General features: G+C 40.3%; 1 protein-coding gene across 1 annotated transcript in view; it reads right to left on the bottom strand.

The window, feature by feature from the left end:
- Positions 1–18,358, bottom strand: part of LOC141015154 (ras-associating and dilute domain-containing protein-like) — a 32,399-nt gene that overhangs the window by 5,473 nt on the left and 8,568 nt on the right. Inside the window, exons 6-12 of the mRNA XM_073489094.1 lie at positions 14,609–14,926; positions 13,096–13,509; positions 10,752–10,789; positions 10,461–10,660; positions 10,032–10,144; positions 4,146–4,410; positions 2,485–2,657 (exon numbers count right to left, since the gene is read on the bottom strand). Coding sequence (XP_073345195.1) covers positions 2,485–2,657; positions 4,146–4,410; positions 10,032–10,144; positions 10,461–10,660; positions 10,752–10,789; positions 13,096–13,509; positions 14,609–14,926 — 1,521 coding nt within the window. The remainder of the gene's footprint in view (positions 1–2,484; positions 2,658–4,145; positions 4,411–10,031; positions 10,145–10,460; positions 10,661–10,751; positions 10,790–13,095; positions 13,510–14,608; positions 14,927–18,358) is intronic.

Below are 18,358 nucleotides of genomic sequence, written 5' to 3' on the forward strand. Positions count from 1 at the left end.
TTTTTTTACTAATCTTTACAAATAAATGTATTATTCATTCCAATTTTTGTAAATAAATGTATTATTTTCTACTAATTTCTGTAAATAAGTGTATTATTTACTACTTTTTTAATAAATAAGTCTATTTGGTTGCTTTATCCCCCCCGAAAGGGAGGGATAAAGCGGCAACATCCCCGCGACCCTCACGGATAAAGCGGTTAAGAAATGAAAATGGTTATTTACAATTTTTTAAAAATAAATAATTATGCTGCTCAAAAAAACACACTTAACGCACTTAATAGTCACAGTATAACACCAAGTTAGTTAAACTTCAGGGATATCAGTCTGTCTATTTAGGAAGCACAAGTGAATCAGCTTCACCTTCTTTGGTGTAAATTAGAGTGACAACAGGTGCAATGGAGAGGCAAATGCAAAACAACCCCCCAAAAGTAAATGGTTTTGCATCTGATGGCCACAGACAGTTGCTCTCTCCTTATCCTTCCTGACTGGTTCTTCTCTAGTTTTGTGTTCTGCTAGTGTCCTTGTCACTACTGGCAGCATGAGGTGATACCTGCAGCCCAATCAGGTCGCACAGGTAGTCCAGCTCCTCCAGGTGTCTTTGCTCTGTCTCCCAGCACAGTCTCAAGAACATGGAGGAGATACCAAGAGACCGACCATTACATGAGGAGAGCTGTACAGGGCCGTAGAAGGGCATCAACCCAGCAGCAGGACTGGTATCTGCTCTTTTGTGTGAGGAGGAAGAGGAGGAGCACTGCCAGAGCCCTGCAAAATGACCTCCAGCAGGCTACTGATGTGTATGTTTTGGACCGAACTGTCAGAAACAGACTCCATGAGGGTGCAATGAGGGCCTGAATTCCTCTAGTGGGACCTGTTTTCACTGCCCAGCAACGTGCAGCTTGATTGGAATTCACGAGAGAACACCAGAATTGTCGGGTCCACTATTGGCGGCATGTTCTCTTCTCAGATGAGAGCAGGTTCACACTGAGCACATGTGACTGGTGTGAAAGAGTCTGGAGACACTGTGCTGAACATTATGCTGCCTGTAACATCATCCAACATGACCGGTTTGGCTGTAGGTCAGAAACATTGTCTGGGGAGGCATATCCTTGGAGGGTCGCACAGACCTCCATGTCATAGCCAACAGTACCCTGACTGCTGTTAGGCACCAGGATGAAATCCTCAGAGCGATTGTCAGACCTTAGTGTGTAAAGACTGAGTGGAGGGCAGTGGATATGGAATCCTATGTGGCTCTGTTGGCTCTGAAAGCATTGTGGTGAGGGTGCAAGCTGGCAGGGATGTTGTCTTTGATGTGCTGGAGAACCAGTTTCTCAAAGCACTTTATCAGGATGGGGTTGAGTGCCACATGGCAGAAGTCATTAAGACTAGACACAGCAGACTTTTTAGGTACAGGGACAGTGTTGGCTGTCTTGAAGCAGGTGGGGACAGTCTCCTTTGAGAATGATATGTTAAAAATGTCAGTAATAACATCAACTAGCTGATGGGCACATGTTTGTAGTACATGGCTGGGGTTGTAATCAGGCCCAGCAGCTTTACATATATTCTCTCCCAGCTGTGGTTACTGACAGTGGCCGGTCCACTGGAGGCTGAGTAGACTTTACAGCTGACTCTGCTGAGGAGATCAAAGTGACAGTGATAAAGTAGTTTTAGCTTACCTAGTAACGTGGCCTCGATAAAGATGGGGGGCATCCCTGCTTTTGTAGCCTCTGATGTTTTGGATTAACCTGCCATATATCTTTAGTGTTGTTGGTCTCTCTTTAGTCTCCTTGATGTCAGCTTCCAGCCTTGCTGTTGCTGTGTTGTATGCTTCCTTGTCACCTAATGAAAAGAAACCTTTTTTTGGCTCCAGATAGAGCACTCACTTCTCCATTCATCAAGGCCTTCTGGTTGGGGAGGGGTTTTATTGTCTTTGTGAGCACCATATCATCGACACATTTGCTGCGGTACGATGATGTTGCTGTTGCTGTATATATTCCTCTAGATTGATGTGGTTCTCTTGAATGCTGGCATCACCGATCATGTGTCAGTCAAAACAGTCCTGTATAACTGCTGTAGCTTAGACAGGGAAATATGATCTAATGGACCTCTGGATGTGCTGGTGGGTAAAACAGTTTAGTACCTGTTTTATTGAAATCATCATCATGACTTCATACAATTCCTGTATTGCACTTTTTTTACATTTACATCTGGACAAACAACACACAACAACAAACACATTGGTGAATTCCAATGAGTGGACAATATTTGATTTCATAACCATATTTTACACAATATGTAATACAAAACCGCAAAAATGAAATCTCTCTCTCTTGCTCTCTGTCTCGTTCTCTCTCATTCACTGACGCACTCACGCACTCTTTCATCCACTTTGCAGAACTTACATTCCTATACCCTGTTATGTCTCTGGTGATTATTTACAGTTATATAAATCCAGCTCTGCTGAATGTGAAATGTGTGTATTTTTACCTGCAATAAATTCTTCCTAGGTGTAGCCAACAGATTGATTGATGATGAGAGAGTTTGTGTGTGCTCCAAGGCCAGTTCTCCCAGTCCAGCTGTATGGGCCCAGTCCAGGAGCAAATCAAGAGTGGCCCGCAAGCGAATGCCTGTAGACCACTGGTAAAAACCTGGCTCAGAGCCTGTGTATACATTAGGAGAAAGTCATCTTTAAAATCAGTTCTTTGTTCGTTTACTTGGGTTTCTCAGCTCTGAGCTGTAGGTAAATGCAGATTTGACAGCAGCACAAGTACATGTAATGTATAGAGATGCCACAACAAAACAAGAATGACAGAATAAGGCTGGCATTATTGTAATGATATGTACTAATCGTGTCGTAAACAAATCCTTTAAAAGGAACAAAACTAACAATGAAAAGATCTTACTAACAAGTATTGTGTGTGTATCCAAAGCCCAAAGGAATGACAGTTAATCCTCAGTGCTGTAGACCTCTATCAGAATGGTTGCTACAGGAGTAAAAGAAAGTTACTAAAAAAAGGTTGTTTGTTTACAACCCACCCACCCATTTTCTGACAGCTCCTTTCTGTTGTCTGTCTTATGAAGGCAAAAAACTGCCCCCCCAAATTAAAAAAAATTTAAAAAATGCGTTTTATGCGATTTATGTCTTCAGTAAAAATGATTAGGCTTGGGAATGATTGCCATAAACAGGTTATGAAAGTCAGAGAGTGGAGAGATGGGCTAACACATTGTTCTTCTTTTCATTGGATGGGTTGTGGAGGAGGTTGTGGAGTATGAGAAATAAAGCAGTTTATTCTTTGGTTCTTTTCTGATAATATTTTTTGCATTCTGCTTGAGTCAGTCCTCGCAGTTGAGTGGTATTACAATAGAGGAATAGGCTCTGTAGCTGCTACCATGTCAGTTGACAGCTACTAGGGAGCAGTGCATTCACAGTAAAAGATATCCACAGAATCTATCTATCCCAGTGGTAGAAATGGTCATTTGATGGACATTTGATGTTTCCCTTATCTTATTTCCATTGCCATTTTCATTTTCATCTTTCCAATTAATGCTTTTAGTTTCTGTATTTCCATTTTAGATTTTGCATGTCAAATTTCACTTTTTTTCATTCATTGACTTTACATTTTCAAATGATCATTTTTCATTTTAAATGTGCTTTTTCCAGTTACTTTTTCATTTTAAGTTTAATTATTCTGATTATTGCCCATAGTGTAGTAGAATAATAATTGTTTATTTGTAAAGCTATTCATTTTCTATTTGGACTTTTAGTTTTAATTATGACCAAAAATATCAGAGGATCCTTTGAGCGCTCTAAAACTGGAACTGTGTAGTGTGAAGTTCTAAACAACCGTTTCTGAATGAATTTAGCGCACTCATATTTATAGCTAAACAAGTCAGCGAGCTAATAGTTACTTCCTAAACCATTGTTAACCCATGTTTGTACAGTTAACTCCTTAACACACCTGAGGTGGATAGGGAAACGAGAGATGAACTATGAGCTTGGCAGTCTGTGCATTTCTCCGCCTAGCTTGACAGAAGCAAAATACAGCATATACAGCAGTACCCCATAAAACATGAAATAGATTTTTCTAAATTTGAGGGGGAACGCTGTTTCCACCACTGATCTACCCTCCGCACTGATGCACTGTTACCTCTCTCCATGAGTGAGTTGAAGAGTGATGCGTTGATAAAGTAGAAGAGGTAGCCAATGAGCTGCGAGGAAATCTCTGGGTGTAGCTGACAGTCTGACAGTAGTCTCCAGGTGTCGGCCAGAACCTCCACAAGATGCTGTATCTCACCAGGGACCTGCAGTCCAACACTACTCAGGACCTGAGCACTCCCGCGAGTCATCTGCAGGTCAGGACTCTCCCTGAATGGGTTGCAGTCTAGAAGGTCTGGCAGGATGGGGTAGAGGACCTGATAAGACATGTTTGGTTGAATAAAGAGAACTGTGCAGCTCAGTATGAGAGTGAGTCACTCATCTATGTGGAACTGGAAATTGTTGACAATTCCTGTGGGTCAATTTGAGGTTGGATGTTCTGATCGCTGGGATAAACTAAAACATGTAACCCCTCTAAATCAATTATCAGACCACCCAACTAGCCTCTGTAGGTCTTTTTCTTTGTGCTTCTCACACTACAACATGGCTGATAAAATATCAGACAGAGAAATCAGCCGAAATAAGAGAGAAAGAGTTTGTAACATTTCCACCTTTTCAGCCAAATGTTCCTACTGCTCTTCATAATGAGCCTGGACAAGGATAGCTTTGTTCAGGCTAATTGTGCACAGACATCCCCCTTCCCCTCAAAATCTCACTCTTACACCCACCAAACTTCCGAGGCCAGCGCCAGCCATAGATCCACATTCGTAAAAAGCTGAATACAGCTCATGTGGGCTTGGCATGGCACTGCAACAGGCCTGCTGAGTGAAGAGTTCTGAAGGAATCCACCCTGAGCAGATCATTTTACATTTACTTTAATGTCCCACAGCCAGGGCAGGCTGAACATGAATAGCAGCCACAGCTCCCATCACACGAGACAATGGAAATTGGTGAGCATTAAGCCAAATAATCCTGCTGTGTTTCTGGTTGGAAAATGTCGCACATTGCAGCCAAGCCGGAGAGGATTCAATCATTCTGGGATTACCACATGCATCCATGGCATGTATTATTATATTGTCAAAATTGTGTATTCTGTTTTGTCTGCTTATTTGGGCCTTCATTGCACTTGATGGAGAAGTAAACACACAGTCTGCCCACAAGCCTGTTAAAATGTGCACCAGTGGCACCTTAACTTTCTGCAGCAATTACAGTGAAAGGACACATATGAAATAACCCAAAATAAACAAATAAGAGATGTAAGAAAAAAATGTTTTTGGATGTTTGGATTTATATTTGATTTTACTCCAAACATACTAGTGTCAGTGCCACTGTCTGTCTTGTAGGATGGAACGTTATAAAATGTGAGCTACAGAAAAATAACCTCAGCTCAGTCTTCTCTTGTCTGCCTTGTTTACAACTTGAAACATCCAAATCTTCCCTGCACAAACTGAATCAGGGGTCAGACTAGCTACACAGCGGTAAGCACTAACATAAATCACTACGTGAACTCAGTACACTAAGGCAGGGAAAGGTAAAACATTAGGCCTACTCCATTACATTAGGGTACTCAGCTTGACACTGGTGACCTCACCACATTCCTCAGTCAGTTCTCAAGAGATGTGGATGGGAGCTTGTGACAGTCATGATGGATGACACGACACTCCTGGATTAACTGGAAAGACCAAGAAAATCTGAGAGGCCTGCAGAATATGAAAAATGCTGAAAACATTGCATGTCCCCCCTGGAATTTTTGTACAATTCTCCATCCACACTGAAGACCTACATCTTCATCCTCCTCTTTTTGTCAGCAAAAAATATTTTTCCTCCTCTGCTAGGATTTTATAGTCTACGGCTGTGACACTACGGATAGCAATGCCGATCAGTCAGTGTCAGTCAGTAAGTCCACCAGTATTGGATGGATTATCATTAAATTGTATACACATTACAAGAGGATTGATTCTACTGACCTTTCCTTTAACACCACCAGAGGGTCACTTTGTTCTGTCCAATGCTTTGGCATATAACCAATTCCTGCAAAACGTATGACATTCCCATCAGCCTCAGATTTACTTACTCAGTTTTATGCTGGTTAGCTAATGTTAACATGCTAACCCACAAAACTAAAGGGGTCAGTGTACTCTGTCTGAAGTGCTTTTCAAATGGCACTTCTGAAGCTCTTCAAAACGGACACCCCAACTTTCACAGACAGTTCACTTGATTATTGACAAGCTGTATGGAGGTGAGAAAGGAGTCAAGTCAGAACTTCTCTATCTTCTCTCTGCCAGCCTGGACCCTCATCAGTATGCTTTCAGAACCAACAGATCCCCAGAGGATGCCATTTCTACTGCCCTCCACTCAGTCTTCACACACCTGGAAAATAAGAACAGCTACATCAGGATGCTGTTCGTTGACTTCAGCTCAGCATTCAACACAGTCTCACCATGAAGCTGACTGGAAAACTAAACACTCTGGGCTTGAGTACAACTCTCTGCAACTAGATATTGGACTTCCTCACAAGCAGACCCCAGAGACTTCAGATTGGCAGTCACACCTCCTCTACGTTAGTGCTCAACACCGGAGTCCCCCAGGGCTGTGTGCTCAGCCCCCCCCCCCCCCCCCACATTGCACAACCATGACTGCACTTCCAGACACCAGGGGAACTCTATTGTGAAGTATGAGGACAGCCACATTACAAACAACGATGGGAGTTCATATCGGGAGGAAAATCAACAATCTTGCAGAGTTGTGCACAGAGACCAATCTACTGTTCAATGTCAGAAAAACCAAGGAGTTGATTATTGATTTTTGATAAAACGTTTACAGAGGAGCAATGGAAAGCATCCTGACTGGAACAGTCATCACAAACTGGCATGGTTCGTGCACGGCACAGGACAGGAAGGCTCTACAGTGGGTGATTAAAACCGCCTAGAACATCACTAGTACCATCAACAGAGCATCAGTGACATCTGTGAGTGAGATGTCTGCACAGAGCACAAAGGATACTAATAGATGATACCCACCCCAGCCACAGTCTGTTCACCCTGCTGCCATCTGGCAACAGATACAGAAGTATCTGTCACATCAGACTGATTTTCATTAGCAGTGGTGGTTGTTAAATGGCATACTAACCACCAGCAAAGCACGTTTTACTGCAGGATCATTTGTGTTTATTCACCTTGCCCAAGCAGTGTTTATTCACTGCAAACAGCCAAATTGCTTTACTTTGCTTTACATGAGCCATGAGCTAATGTCAGCCAGCATAGGCACACAAGGACAGTACGTGTGTTTCTGTTTGTTGAAATTCAGGTAAACTCTCATTCGGCACTCACCAGAGACTGCAATTCTCTCTCCTCTTCTTTTCCCCTGAAATAGGAGCGAAGATGAATCCACTTTTTAATCCCGAAAGTAATCTCTGAGCTCTCTTCCCATCAGTAAACGGCTCAGGATCAGAGCAGAATCTGATGTAACTGTTTATTCCTGGAGCCACAGACAATCTAGCCACCTCTGAGCAGCTGAGCAGTGGCACCTTCCACAAAACACTCACCTGTCTTATTTTTTGATTTGATACCGAGCCCCCTAGCAGTGGAAATAACATTGAACATTTAATTCATGCTTGACACAATTATTTCACTTTGCGTATGTGTGAGCAACTGAGTGCAACACTGTGAATTCCTTCCAGGAGAGACTTTCTGAAAATGATGATTAACATAGCTCACACAGTTTCCTCCTGGATGGTTTTGAATCTCCTGAGCTTAATAACCACCATGATAAAGATCATTGGAAACATATGACTTCAGCTTCCTCAAAGGTTGAATAGAGCTCTTAAGCACTCAGAGACATGTGTGATTTAACTCCACATAAACACCTTCTTATTTATTCTATCCACTGCAATTTTAATCAAGAGCTTCCACAGTTTAACATTTCTGTTGTACTGAACCTGATACTGACCCCATGTCTCGCTGGGAGAAAATCTGTGAACTCACATGTTGTGAGGACCGGGGGAATTCACATTGTAATGCAACATGACAAGTGAACATCAAATTTAAATAAGATCCTGCAAGTTCGAACTTCATGAACACGCTATTATATTTACGGATGATTTATGGATTTACTGACGAACCACATCTGGAAGTCATTTAGTTCATCAGGCTGACTTGCTGACAGAAACAAATGCTGTCTGAGGCAGGTATTTAGATAACCACATCCCCCTGCACCAAGCAAAAAATGTGCAGTCTGAAACTCGCAAGACGGCAACTATTGAGGAATTCCTATAGATTCCTCCTTAGAGATACATTGTCGAACCTCCTTCCTCGAGGAAAACTGATATAGGAGATGCATCAAATCAGGCGCATCAGGCACAAAGTCTGTCTGGCCACCAACTGGCAGCTGTGCTAATGGTACCTCTGATGTGGCTCAATACTTGACATGGTTTTCTTTGGCCTTGCTGGTTTGGAGCATCTAGGTCAATTATGGGGAGGATAATCTGACTGGACATGCAGTTCAGCTATGAATTCTAGGAAGAAATGTCCAGAAAGGAGTAAATCAGATCTCACTATATGAATACAAAAAGACCAATCTCCTCATTAGTACCTCTTGGATAGCATTTTTATCCACACCCACAAAGCTCAACTGGAAATTTGTCTGAAACTTTCCAGTCACAATTCCATGTAATGGGTGTGGTCCTTCAGTCAAACTATAAACACCACATCCCTGTTCACTTCAAACCCAGTAACACACTGAGGCAGAGGCCTGTCCACCCTAAGGACAAAACATACCCGTCTCTGTGTATGTAATGTAATGTGCAGATCTCAGTCATCTGATCAGACAAGACAGGTTATAAGATCTATCATTCTTAATAATAATAGTGGATGGGGTGTGGGGGGGTGAAATGAATCATCTTAAATGAGGAACATATTAATAACAACCTGCAATGGACTCCAGCAGCAGAAACATTAGGTTGCGCTGTGCTGTGTGCCACTTCAGCTGGCAAAAAGATGGGCCCTGATGCTGGAGGATCGCTGCGGGTTATGTTATATATTATTATTATGATCCTCATCAAAGATGAATTATTTCACCCACCCACACCTCATCCCCTATTCATCAGAATGATAGTTCTTATGACCTGTCCTGTCCAATCAGAGGACTGAGATTCGCGCACCACATTACGCACACAGAGACGCAGCACAGGCTTCCTCCTCCAGTTAAATAGAGCATTTTGCTCATATACAAATAAACAGAGTTGTTGTCATCATCTTTATTGATTATTGATCACTATCAAAGGCAAACTCCATGTTCGTACAATAAAATTTAATTTAAGTTTAAATAAAGTTCATTTCATTATAATGTGATAGTGTTTTTTTTTTTTCTTGTGTGGCAGCAATATGCTTCCGCAAAGAGCAGATGTTCCTGGTTACCTTGTCATTCAGTGTTTTTTACAGGAAACACATTTCTTTGGTATTTTATCTTCAACACATGTGCTTGATCCTCCCCCAACATGCACACACACAGACACACAGACACACAGACACACACACACACACACACACACACACACACACACACACAAACCCATAGTGTCCTGTCTCTCTCCCATGTCATAATGCCCCCAGTGTGGTCTGGTCAGGCTGGTTGGTCTACTAGAAAGCGGGTGGCTAACTGGGCTCTTTATTCTTAAACTACAACATAATCATCTGTAAATGGAACAGATGCAGAAGCTACACAAGCCTCGTTTGACTCTTCTCCTATGGCCAAGGATTGTTGGGTAAGGTGAGGTAGTTTTCCATACAAGACACTGGAGTACAAGTAGATATAAGTCACTAATTACTTGCCCTTCTCACAAAAGAGTGGCTTGAGGAGCTATTCTATTTAGGTACATTAAGTGTGTGGGTCTATTTATATTCTGTGCATGCTATAGCTGTGAGCTTGGTCCTCCTCTCACCTTGGTGATGTAGTACACACACTGCTGGAAGGCAAGCATGATGACCTCCTCCAGGACAGCTATCGTCTCCTCACTGGCTGAACGGACACAAGACAACCGTAGCTCCAACAGGGCTGAAAATCACAAACACACAGACCACTGTCTATAAATGCTCCAGTTACATATTAAATGTATGATTTAGTTTCACAAGGCAACTTTAAAATTGCTGTCGGTGAGACAGAATAAAAAACTTTGGTCCAGCTATCGTTCTTACTCAGAAATATCCTAAAATGTCATCAGCAAATTCTCCTTTTTTAGTCTTACAAGAATCTTACAAGAGACTGCTGAGGATTAAGTATTTTTGGATTAACAGGTAAAACTTGAAAGAAATCATACTTTGTGCGGCTTTAATTTTTCATACATCCACCACAAGCTCAGCAGTTGACTAACCAAACTTCTCCACCTCCTCATAGTCCTTTTCTTCTTTATCATCATCATTTTGGGTTCTCCACTCCAGAATAAGCGGCAGCTGGAACTGGATGAACTGCAGCAGCTCCAGACTGTTGGACATCCACCCCACCAGGGGGCGCAGTCCTGAGATCAGGCTGAGAGCCTTGATGTTCTCTCGGTTTATGCCTTCACCTTCTGGACTGAAATATATAATAATCTATTATTATCTCAGTGTAGTCTGTAGAATGTAATGTCATAGTTTGCTGCAGAAAAACTACAACGTGTACTTACACTTCAGGTTGAACTGCAGCTAGGTCCTTAGTGTGCTCCTGCATGACAACAAAGGAGACAGCAAGGAGTTCATCAACATGTAGTGATCATATTATAGTAACTGACTTCATTTAATTGCAGATTTTCAGAAAGAAACATTAAAAATGTGAAGAAGATAAGATAAAAAGTATAATAATTGCCTATTCCAAATCTCCCATCGTATATAGACCACAGGGAGGACACAAAGAGTTATAAGAAGATCATTCATTTACATAAAAACACTTCTTTGTAGTGAGCTTTAAGAGGACACTTGGCCCCAAACTTAACAACATTAACGTTACTTCAAAATTGCACAGTAATTTCAAATAGACAATAAATTGAGCTGTGGTCCCCATTGAACCCCCACTTTCTCCCACGCTCTTTGCATTTTGTCTGTATTGTATTGTTTTTAAGTATCTTAGATGAAGTGCACATCACAGCAGATGACCCAAGGCAATTTTTTATATTTGTATTTGTATATTTGTATATGTTGGGGTACCGCGTTACAAAAGCAACACATTACAGTACTATATTACTGTATAACTTAGAATGCATTACTAATAATATTTCAGTAATATATTACTACAGTTATGTCAAGTAATGCGTTGCAATCCGCGTTACCGACCGAAGTGAAGTGTTAATGTTGTTTTTTTCAGAATCCATCCACACCGTGCATGACCATATTACATAGGCCATGCATGTGCTAATATAGCCGAGCCTATAAGTTCTTAGTTCAGTCTCTGTGTGACTGAAATGAATCGTATTTCGCAGTCCTAATGACAAAGCCTGATCCTCCGAGTGCACTTTAAATTACATTCTTGAATAACATATGCCCATGCGTTCCTTGTTCTGTGGACTAAAATAAAAAGGCATTTTTGTCTTGTCATGTCATTAAAGGCTACATTATAGAAGGTCTGCTGTGTTTCATATGACTAAGCCTACAAATAAAAATATTTATTCCTATCTCCTATAATATATCAGACTGTGATCCTTTGTCTGTCTGCTCATCCCTGTGTCCAAGGTCATTCCTTTATTTAAAAAGATCTAGCCTATTCAGTTGGTCTATATGGGTTATTTGGGCTTATTTTTTTTTAAAAAGAAGAAACTAAAAAGTACTGTAATAAGTAATTTATTACTCTACGCAGACAGTAATATTGTAACCTAATATATGATTTTAAAATGAAGGTAATATGTAATATATTGCATTTTGAAGTAACTTGCCCAACACTGATTATTCATCCAGTATATTATGCCTGGAGCCTCAGAAATATGTCTGGCCTCAGATATGTTGTTTGTTAGTTTACTAGTGGTAATCAGACACAGATTAATTTGAAACTGTTGACCATGCAGACATTGTAATAAGTCAAACTAATTTAAAAACTACATTTTTACACAGGGCCCCTTAAAAAGACAGGGCCTGAAGATTAGCCAAAAATACTGGACTTCCAGCAAAATGAATGTGGTGCCACTGCATTGTATTGTTAAGGTGCCAAATGGCACTAGGATTCCAACTGACTGCCTGAGAAGTGTAACTCTGCCGGCTGTGCTGAGTAAAAAATTTTTTTTGGTAAATTTACATCACAAAAAATAGAACAGTATATTCAGTCAATTAGAGTATAATTCAGTTATTCCCAAAGTTTGGACAATGAAAGTACTGCAGGTGAATAAATGAAAAGTTCAACTTTTTTCAATTTTGTAATAAATTTCGAGATTACCATAGAATCTTTATGATTTGATATTTACATTTAAAAAAGTCATAAAAACTGATAAAACAAGCGAGTTCGAGTACATGTTCATGTTCATTTATCTGACCTAGTTAAGCTGATTAGGATTATTAATTTGCAGTGCATTGCCTCAGGCTCACAGAGAATTGTGGTTTATGAAATTAAAAAAAAAACAACTTTATCATAGCACATCTTGTGCGTTGATCACAGTTCTCATTAAAAGTCTGGGTGGGCCCAAGGAGATTGTTAAGTTTACATTTTTTTTCGCTAGAAACATCTGGTGGGCCTAACCCACCCTATGGCAGGCCAACTTTGGTAGCCCTGTTCTGGAAGCTTGGTGATGTAGTGACTGCTTTCAGGACTAGCTGGTGACCTACTGTAGTGGGCAAGCTAACCACTAACATGCTAGTAAGACAACACAATATAAACAGTAGCTCTATTTTCTTTGTACGGGGCTCTCAACTTTTTGACAGTTTTTTTTATTAAAGAAGGGGAAATGCTGTCAGAGCTAACAGGCTGGCTAACAGTCAGTCAGATAACAGGGCTTGCTTACTGGCATACCTAAATATTAGTGAGCAAGCTCGTTTCTCCCCACGACTCACCCACATGGCACTCTGGACTCCACTTGCAATAAGCAACAGCAGCCTGCGCATGTCTAAGGTATGGAGACATGTGGACGAATACTGAAGACACAGGCACAGCAAGAATGCAACAGTCAATGGTGGCCTGTCTTTGATGCTGCTACTTCCTGTGGCAACAATCTCTTTGACAATGCGATCCTCGTCCTCGCTCCGATATCTCAGGGTCAGGCTGTGGCCGTCGGCTGATTTTAAAAAGGGAAAGACTCTGGTTTGGGACAGTTTGCTGCTGGATCCCTGGGGGTCAGGGCAGATTGTGATGCAGGTGTTGCACAGGATCATTTCTCCAGTCTGACTTGTTGTGGTGGCAGACGTGTGATGACCCAGGATCCAGGGGACAGCAGTCATGTTGGGCTCAGGAACAGCACTGTTCACTTCCTTTAATTTCAAGAAGGAAACAAGAATCATGAAGTATGAGTTACATGTATGTTTATATGTTCTTACTCAGGGAATTTAGGAATGAAAATCTGACTAGTTTAGGGTGACCAGTTGTCCCTGTTTTCCAGGGACAGTTTTTGGTGGCCCGTCCCCGGCTGGAGCTGTCCCCGGAAATGTCCCTGTTTTTAACTGTGCATTAAAAACAGTGAAATAATACTTTGTGTGGCAAAACGAGACTGGGTAGCAGAGCAGTTAACATCTCAATCATGCTTGATTGGGCCGACAGAGGGGGCTGCAATAGAGATAGAGGAGGGAAGGTAAAGATATGATTACAGAGCCTGCATATTATTTATCCTTATTTTGATGTTCAGATCGGAAAGGTCTGTCTGGTCTGTAGTGTTGGAATGTACATTTGTAAGTAGATTATTCAAGTACTGTGCTTAGATATAAATTTGAGTAACTTCTACTTTACGTGAGTATTTCCATTTTGTGAAACTTTAGTGTATACTTCTACTCAGCTGCATCTCAGAAGCAAAGATTGTACTTGTATTCCACTACATTTGTCTTTTACAGTCACAGTTACCATCAGATGACAGATTTTCCTCCCCTTCCTGTCCAGTGAAAACATGCATCTTCAGATGTGTTGATGTTGAATGTTTGCGATAAACTGAAGGATGAATTCATTTCTTTATGTGCTGAGAAAATTCTCCTCCTTCTTACGCTAAATAAAGTCTTTAAAAAAAAACTTGGATTATCTGGAAAATGCATCATCACAAATCTCAGAAACATCAGATGTAATAGTAAAAAACTGACAGGGAACCTTTTGTTAAAATATCAATACTCACTTTTCATACTTTAAGTAGCCTACTTTAAGTAGTACCTGCACCATAGTTTTATTAGAGTAATTAACATGGTCAAAATACATGAAACCAGAATTATCCCTGTTTTTTCATTTAATAGATAATACCATTGAATATTTTAATGATATACTGACCGTTGAACTGGAAATGTACCCGATTTTAATTTCAGAAATCTGGCCATCTTATACTAGATAGACAAAAAATAGCAGATACTTTGCACATATAAAATATGCTCTCACCTTCCTGTCTCTTACTCTTCCCTTATGAGCCGAAGCTAAGGGATTCTTGAAAAGAAACAGGTAGTGCTCTCCCAACCCGATGACATCACCAGGGTTAAGCTGCGCCTCTTTTCTCAGCACTTCGCCATTCCTCGTGACCACGGCGTTCTGACAAGGGCGCAGCATGGTGGGGCTGCCAGCGCCGTGCCGATGGAAATAGCAGTGTCTCGGATAGATGTCAGCGGCAAAGAGGAGGATGTCAGGCTTTGAGCCATCTTCATGATAATTTTGCCCACCAAATACAATGTTTGGCCCAGCCAGTAGGTAGATGACAAAGTCCTAAGTGCAGAGAAAAGTGACAAGTTACAATACACTCTGCACCAATTCAGTGGATATTCTTCGTTCTTTTGATTTTATCTGAAATTCATTGTGTCTAGTACTGTTACATTGTCTTTTGGTTTTCTATCGATGTGTTCCTTTTAAGTTTTAAACTAATAAGTCCAATACCTGATCTTTCTGTATCAGCAAATGCTCAGTACCGATCCAATACCAGTGCATGAAAAGAACAGCTGTTTACTACTAACCTTGCATAAATGTTATGTTATCCATGTGCTTGAAGCTGTAAAAGTCCCTTGCTGTTTATGTACCATACAGGTGTAAGGGATGCTGATGCCTTTTCCAGTAAATAAACTATGTTGTATCTGATTGGTGCATAGACTTGTGTACTCAATGATACAGATTCCAGTATCGGAGGCATTTCTGACACTGGTGAAGATATTGGAACAAACCCACTGTAGGTGGAGTTCCTTTCTTTGTTTGTTTAGCCATGCTGTTACTAACTAGCAGCTACTTTTGAAAAAAGTAAAAGCAATCATAATGCAGTAAAAGCAATCAAAACGCAGGAACAAGGAACTTTCAACTGGTTATGAAATGAATTATACAAAATTAAAATCTTAATTTGATGGGGATGCCTGTATATGACCTATAAGCAAACAAGGCCATCAGCAAGAAGATTGGCTATTTCCATTAAAATAGTTATTCCTAATGCCTGTCACAAGGTCAGATTCTGACTTAAACTGGCCAGATAAGTAATAAAATTGAAACTATTTTTATTGGGAAGTGAAGTGAATGTATTGAGATGTCTCAGCCTGAGGAAAAAAAAGCTGCTCTACAGTCTGGTGGTACAGTATGACATTAAGTTTTATCTTTTGTCCTTTCATTATCTCAGCCAAAGAAGTTAAGTTTTGGATGGGAGTGTGAGAATGGACGGCAGTGCTAGTATCGCAAAAGTCGGACGCCGGAGAGGATATTCAAAATGGCGGCGCACTATTATTGAGAAACAGAGCAAACAGCTAAAAAAATAAATAATAAAATACAACCTATGAATAAAAACGATATATCTGATAAAACTATATCATAAAAGCCTATAAACTATAAAACCTTTTGGGTGGAATCAGCCTTCCTGAAAGTGCAGCCTCCATTACTGCAGGTATGTAGTATTGATCTTATGTGCAGAATGCCATTGTTCCCATTACTCTGCTTGTTGGGATACATTCCTGAAGTCACTATCCCAACTAAATACAGAAAACCCACTACTCATTTCTCTCACTATCACCAAGGAAATCATCTTTCAAAACTGAAAATCCCAAAAATCTTGCAGCATCTCCTACTGGATCAACTCACTTGAGGATCACATTTCAATCGAAAGAATAACAGTTTACAGAACAGTATCAGAAAGAAATGTATCAGTCTTTGATGATACCTGGAATACATTCATAACTCATCTAAACTTCAACCCCAAACCAAAGTCACATACATGACCCCAGGTCACCCCCATGACAAACAACCATACTCTAAATCCTTATTTTCTGTTTCTATTTCATCCCTTTCATTCATAGAAATTTGAACTCTGACATGCTCTCTGACATTACACACATTCATCCAACAAATATACATAGCTTCTTCATTCTCTCTTACTTTTCCCTCTAACTTTTCTTGGTGCCATGTCCACCAAACTGTAAAAACTGGCTGCTAAATGCCAATCAAATAACCCATTTCTCCGTCGTTTCGTTTATTGGTGTTATTAACATAACTGGCAATGATTATTATGATGATTATTATGATGATTATTATTATCATTATTAGTATTATTATTAGTATTAGTAGCAGTAGTGTTATTAGCAGTGCTTCATTTTTATTAATGATGTATATGTGTGTGTATGTATGGGGAATTCCTTAAAATCAGGCATACTTATACATACTGGATCCTAGATCTGGTGAGCTTGACTTATGGTTAAGCAGTTATTGGGGGTTAAGGGAGGTATTTTTATCTACTGATTGACACTCAATTTGAGATTTGACAAAAAAAAATTTTGAAAAAAACTTTTGACATGAACAACAAAAATGCTAATAATAATTACACATATACTAAAATAAAGTTTAAATAAGGACTTTTATTTGTCATAGAATATTGTTAAACTGTGCTATTGATACTTGACTTAACTAAAGGAGTCAAATACTTTGGTCACTACTACAAGTGAATCAATCCATTTTTGATGGATCACCCACTGTGCACCTGTGTCTCTTGGTCTTGAAACACATGCAGCTCTGCTCAATAGAAACAGCAAATGTATAAAACTAGAACTGAGGGTGAATTCCTATTTTGTCACATCAGTTTAGGACAGTGTAGAAAATGAGTGATTTAATATGACACATAGTACTTCCACCACCAGCCACATAATAACAGTCTCTCTCAGTTTAAGCTGTCTGATCATGTGGAGGTCTTAGAGTTATAGTCTTGATCCCAGCCTGATTAAGCAACCAAAGTTAAATTAATCACAATGAGCAGCAAGCATAATATGCAGGGATTTGGCCTATTATGTGCAACATTCCCCTTGCTGAATTAATTCACAGATAAACTCTGTAAAGCTTGTTCATAATAGTGTTTCTCATGGCTGGGTCTTTTGAGAGAACAACTGTGACGCAGAGTCAAAATCACAGCAGTATTTTGAGGATTAGCCTCTGGTGTGCAACAGTTAAAACTACCATGTGTAATCAGCCAGGAAGCAGTGCCAGGGCTGTCTTTTTCTGTTTCCTGATCAGTGTTTTGACACACAGTTTTTCTACGCTTGCTGACGTTCTTCAAATGATTCTCCCCTCTGACTTTCTCTTTACACTGAAAAAACACGCTGCTAGAGCTGCAACTCTGGAATTTTTTCAGAGTTGCAGCTCTGACAGTGTGTAAAGGGCATAATGCAGTACTTTGTCCACTGATCAGTTCTAATGCACATGCAGCCAGTTTGTAAAGCTTTGTAAAATCAGCCTGCATGAATGTGAGTAACTCGTGTCAGAGGTGGTAGCATCCTTTCCAGTTGACTGTCCATGTAGAAGACATGGACACAAAGAAACAGCATTGTTCTTAGCATCTGAATGTATCCCGCTCAGCATGTTTGTATTTTCAAAGGCTTTTCATATGAGCAATATCTAATGTGTTTGGAAATGTTGGCTGGGGTTGCTGGTGTGGTGACTTCCCAATTATGATAAAGAGATAAAAAAACATCTTAATTGTGATAGAGTTACTAACGTTAGCCTGAACTCTGATAACATTCAGGAGTGGCTTCCACACTGAGAAAATACTACACAGTGGATAGTGGTATGCTCTTCTTGCTCGTCATGAATGGGGCTTTTTTTTACCCTCCATCCATCCAAACTAATGTGTAGTTGGTCGACAATGTCCAACAAACTCCTTGGCCCTGAAAGTAATACTCAGTT

This window comes from Pagrus major, chromosome 20, assembly GCF_040436345.1.
Source record: "Pagrus major chromosome 20, Pma_NU_1.0".
Lineage (NCBI taxonomy): Eukaryota > Metazoa > Chordata > Actinopteri > Spariformes > Sparidae > Pagrus > Pagrus major.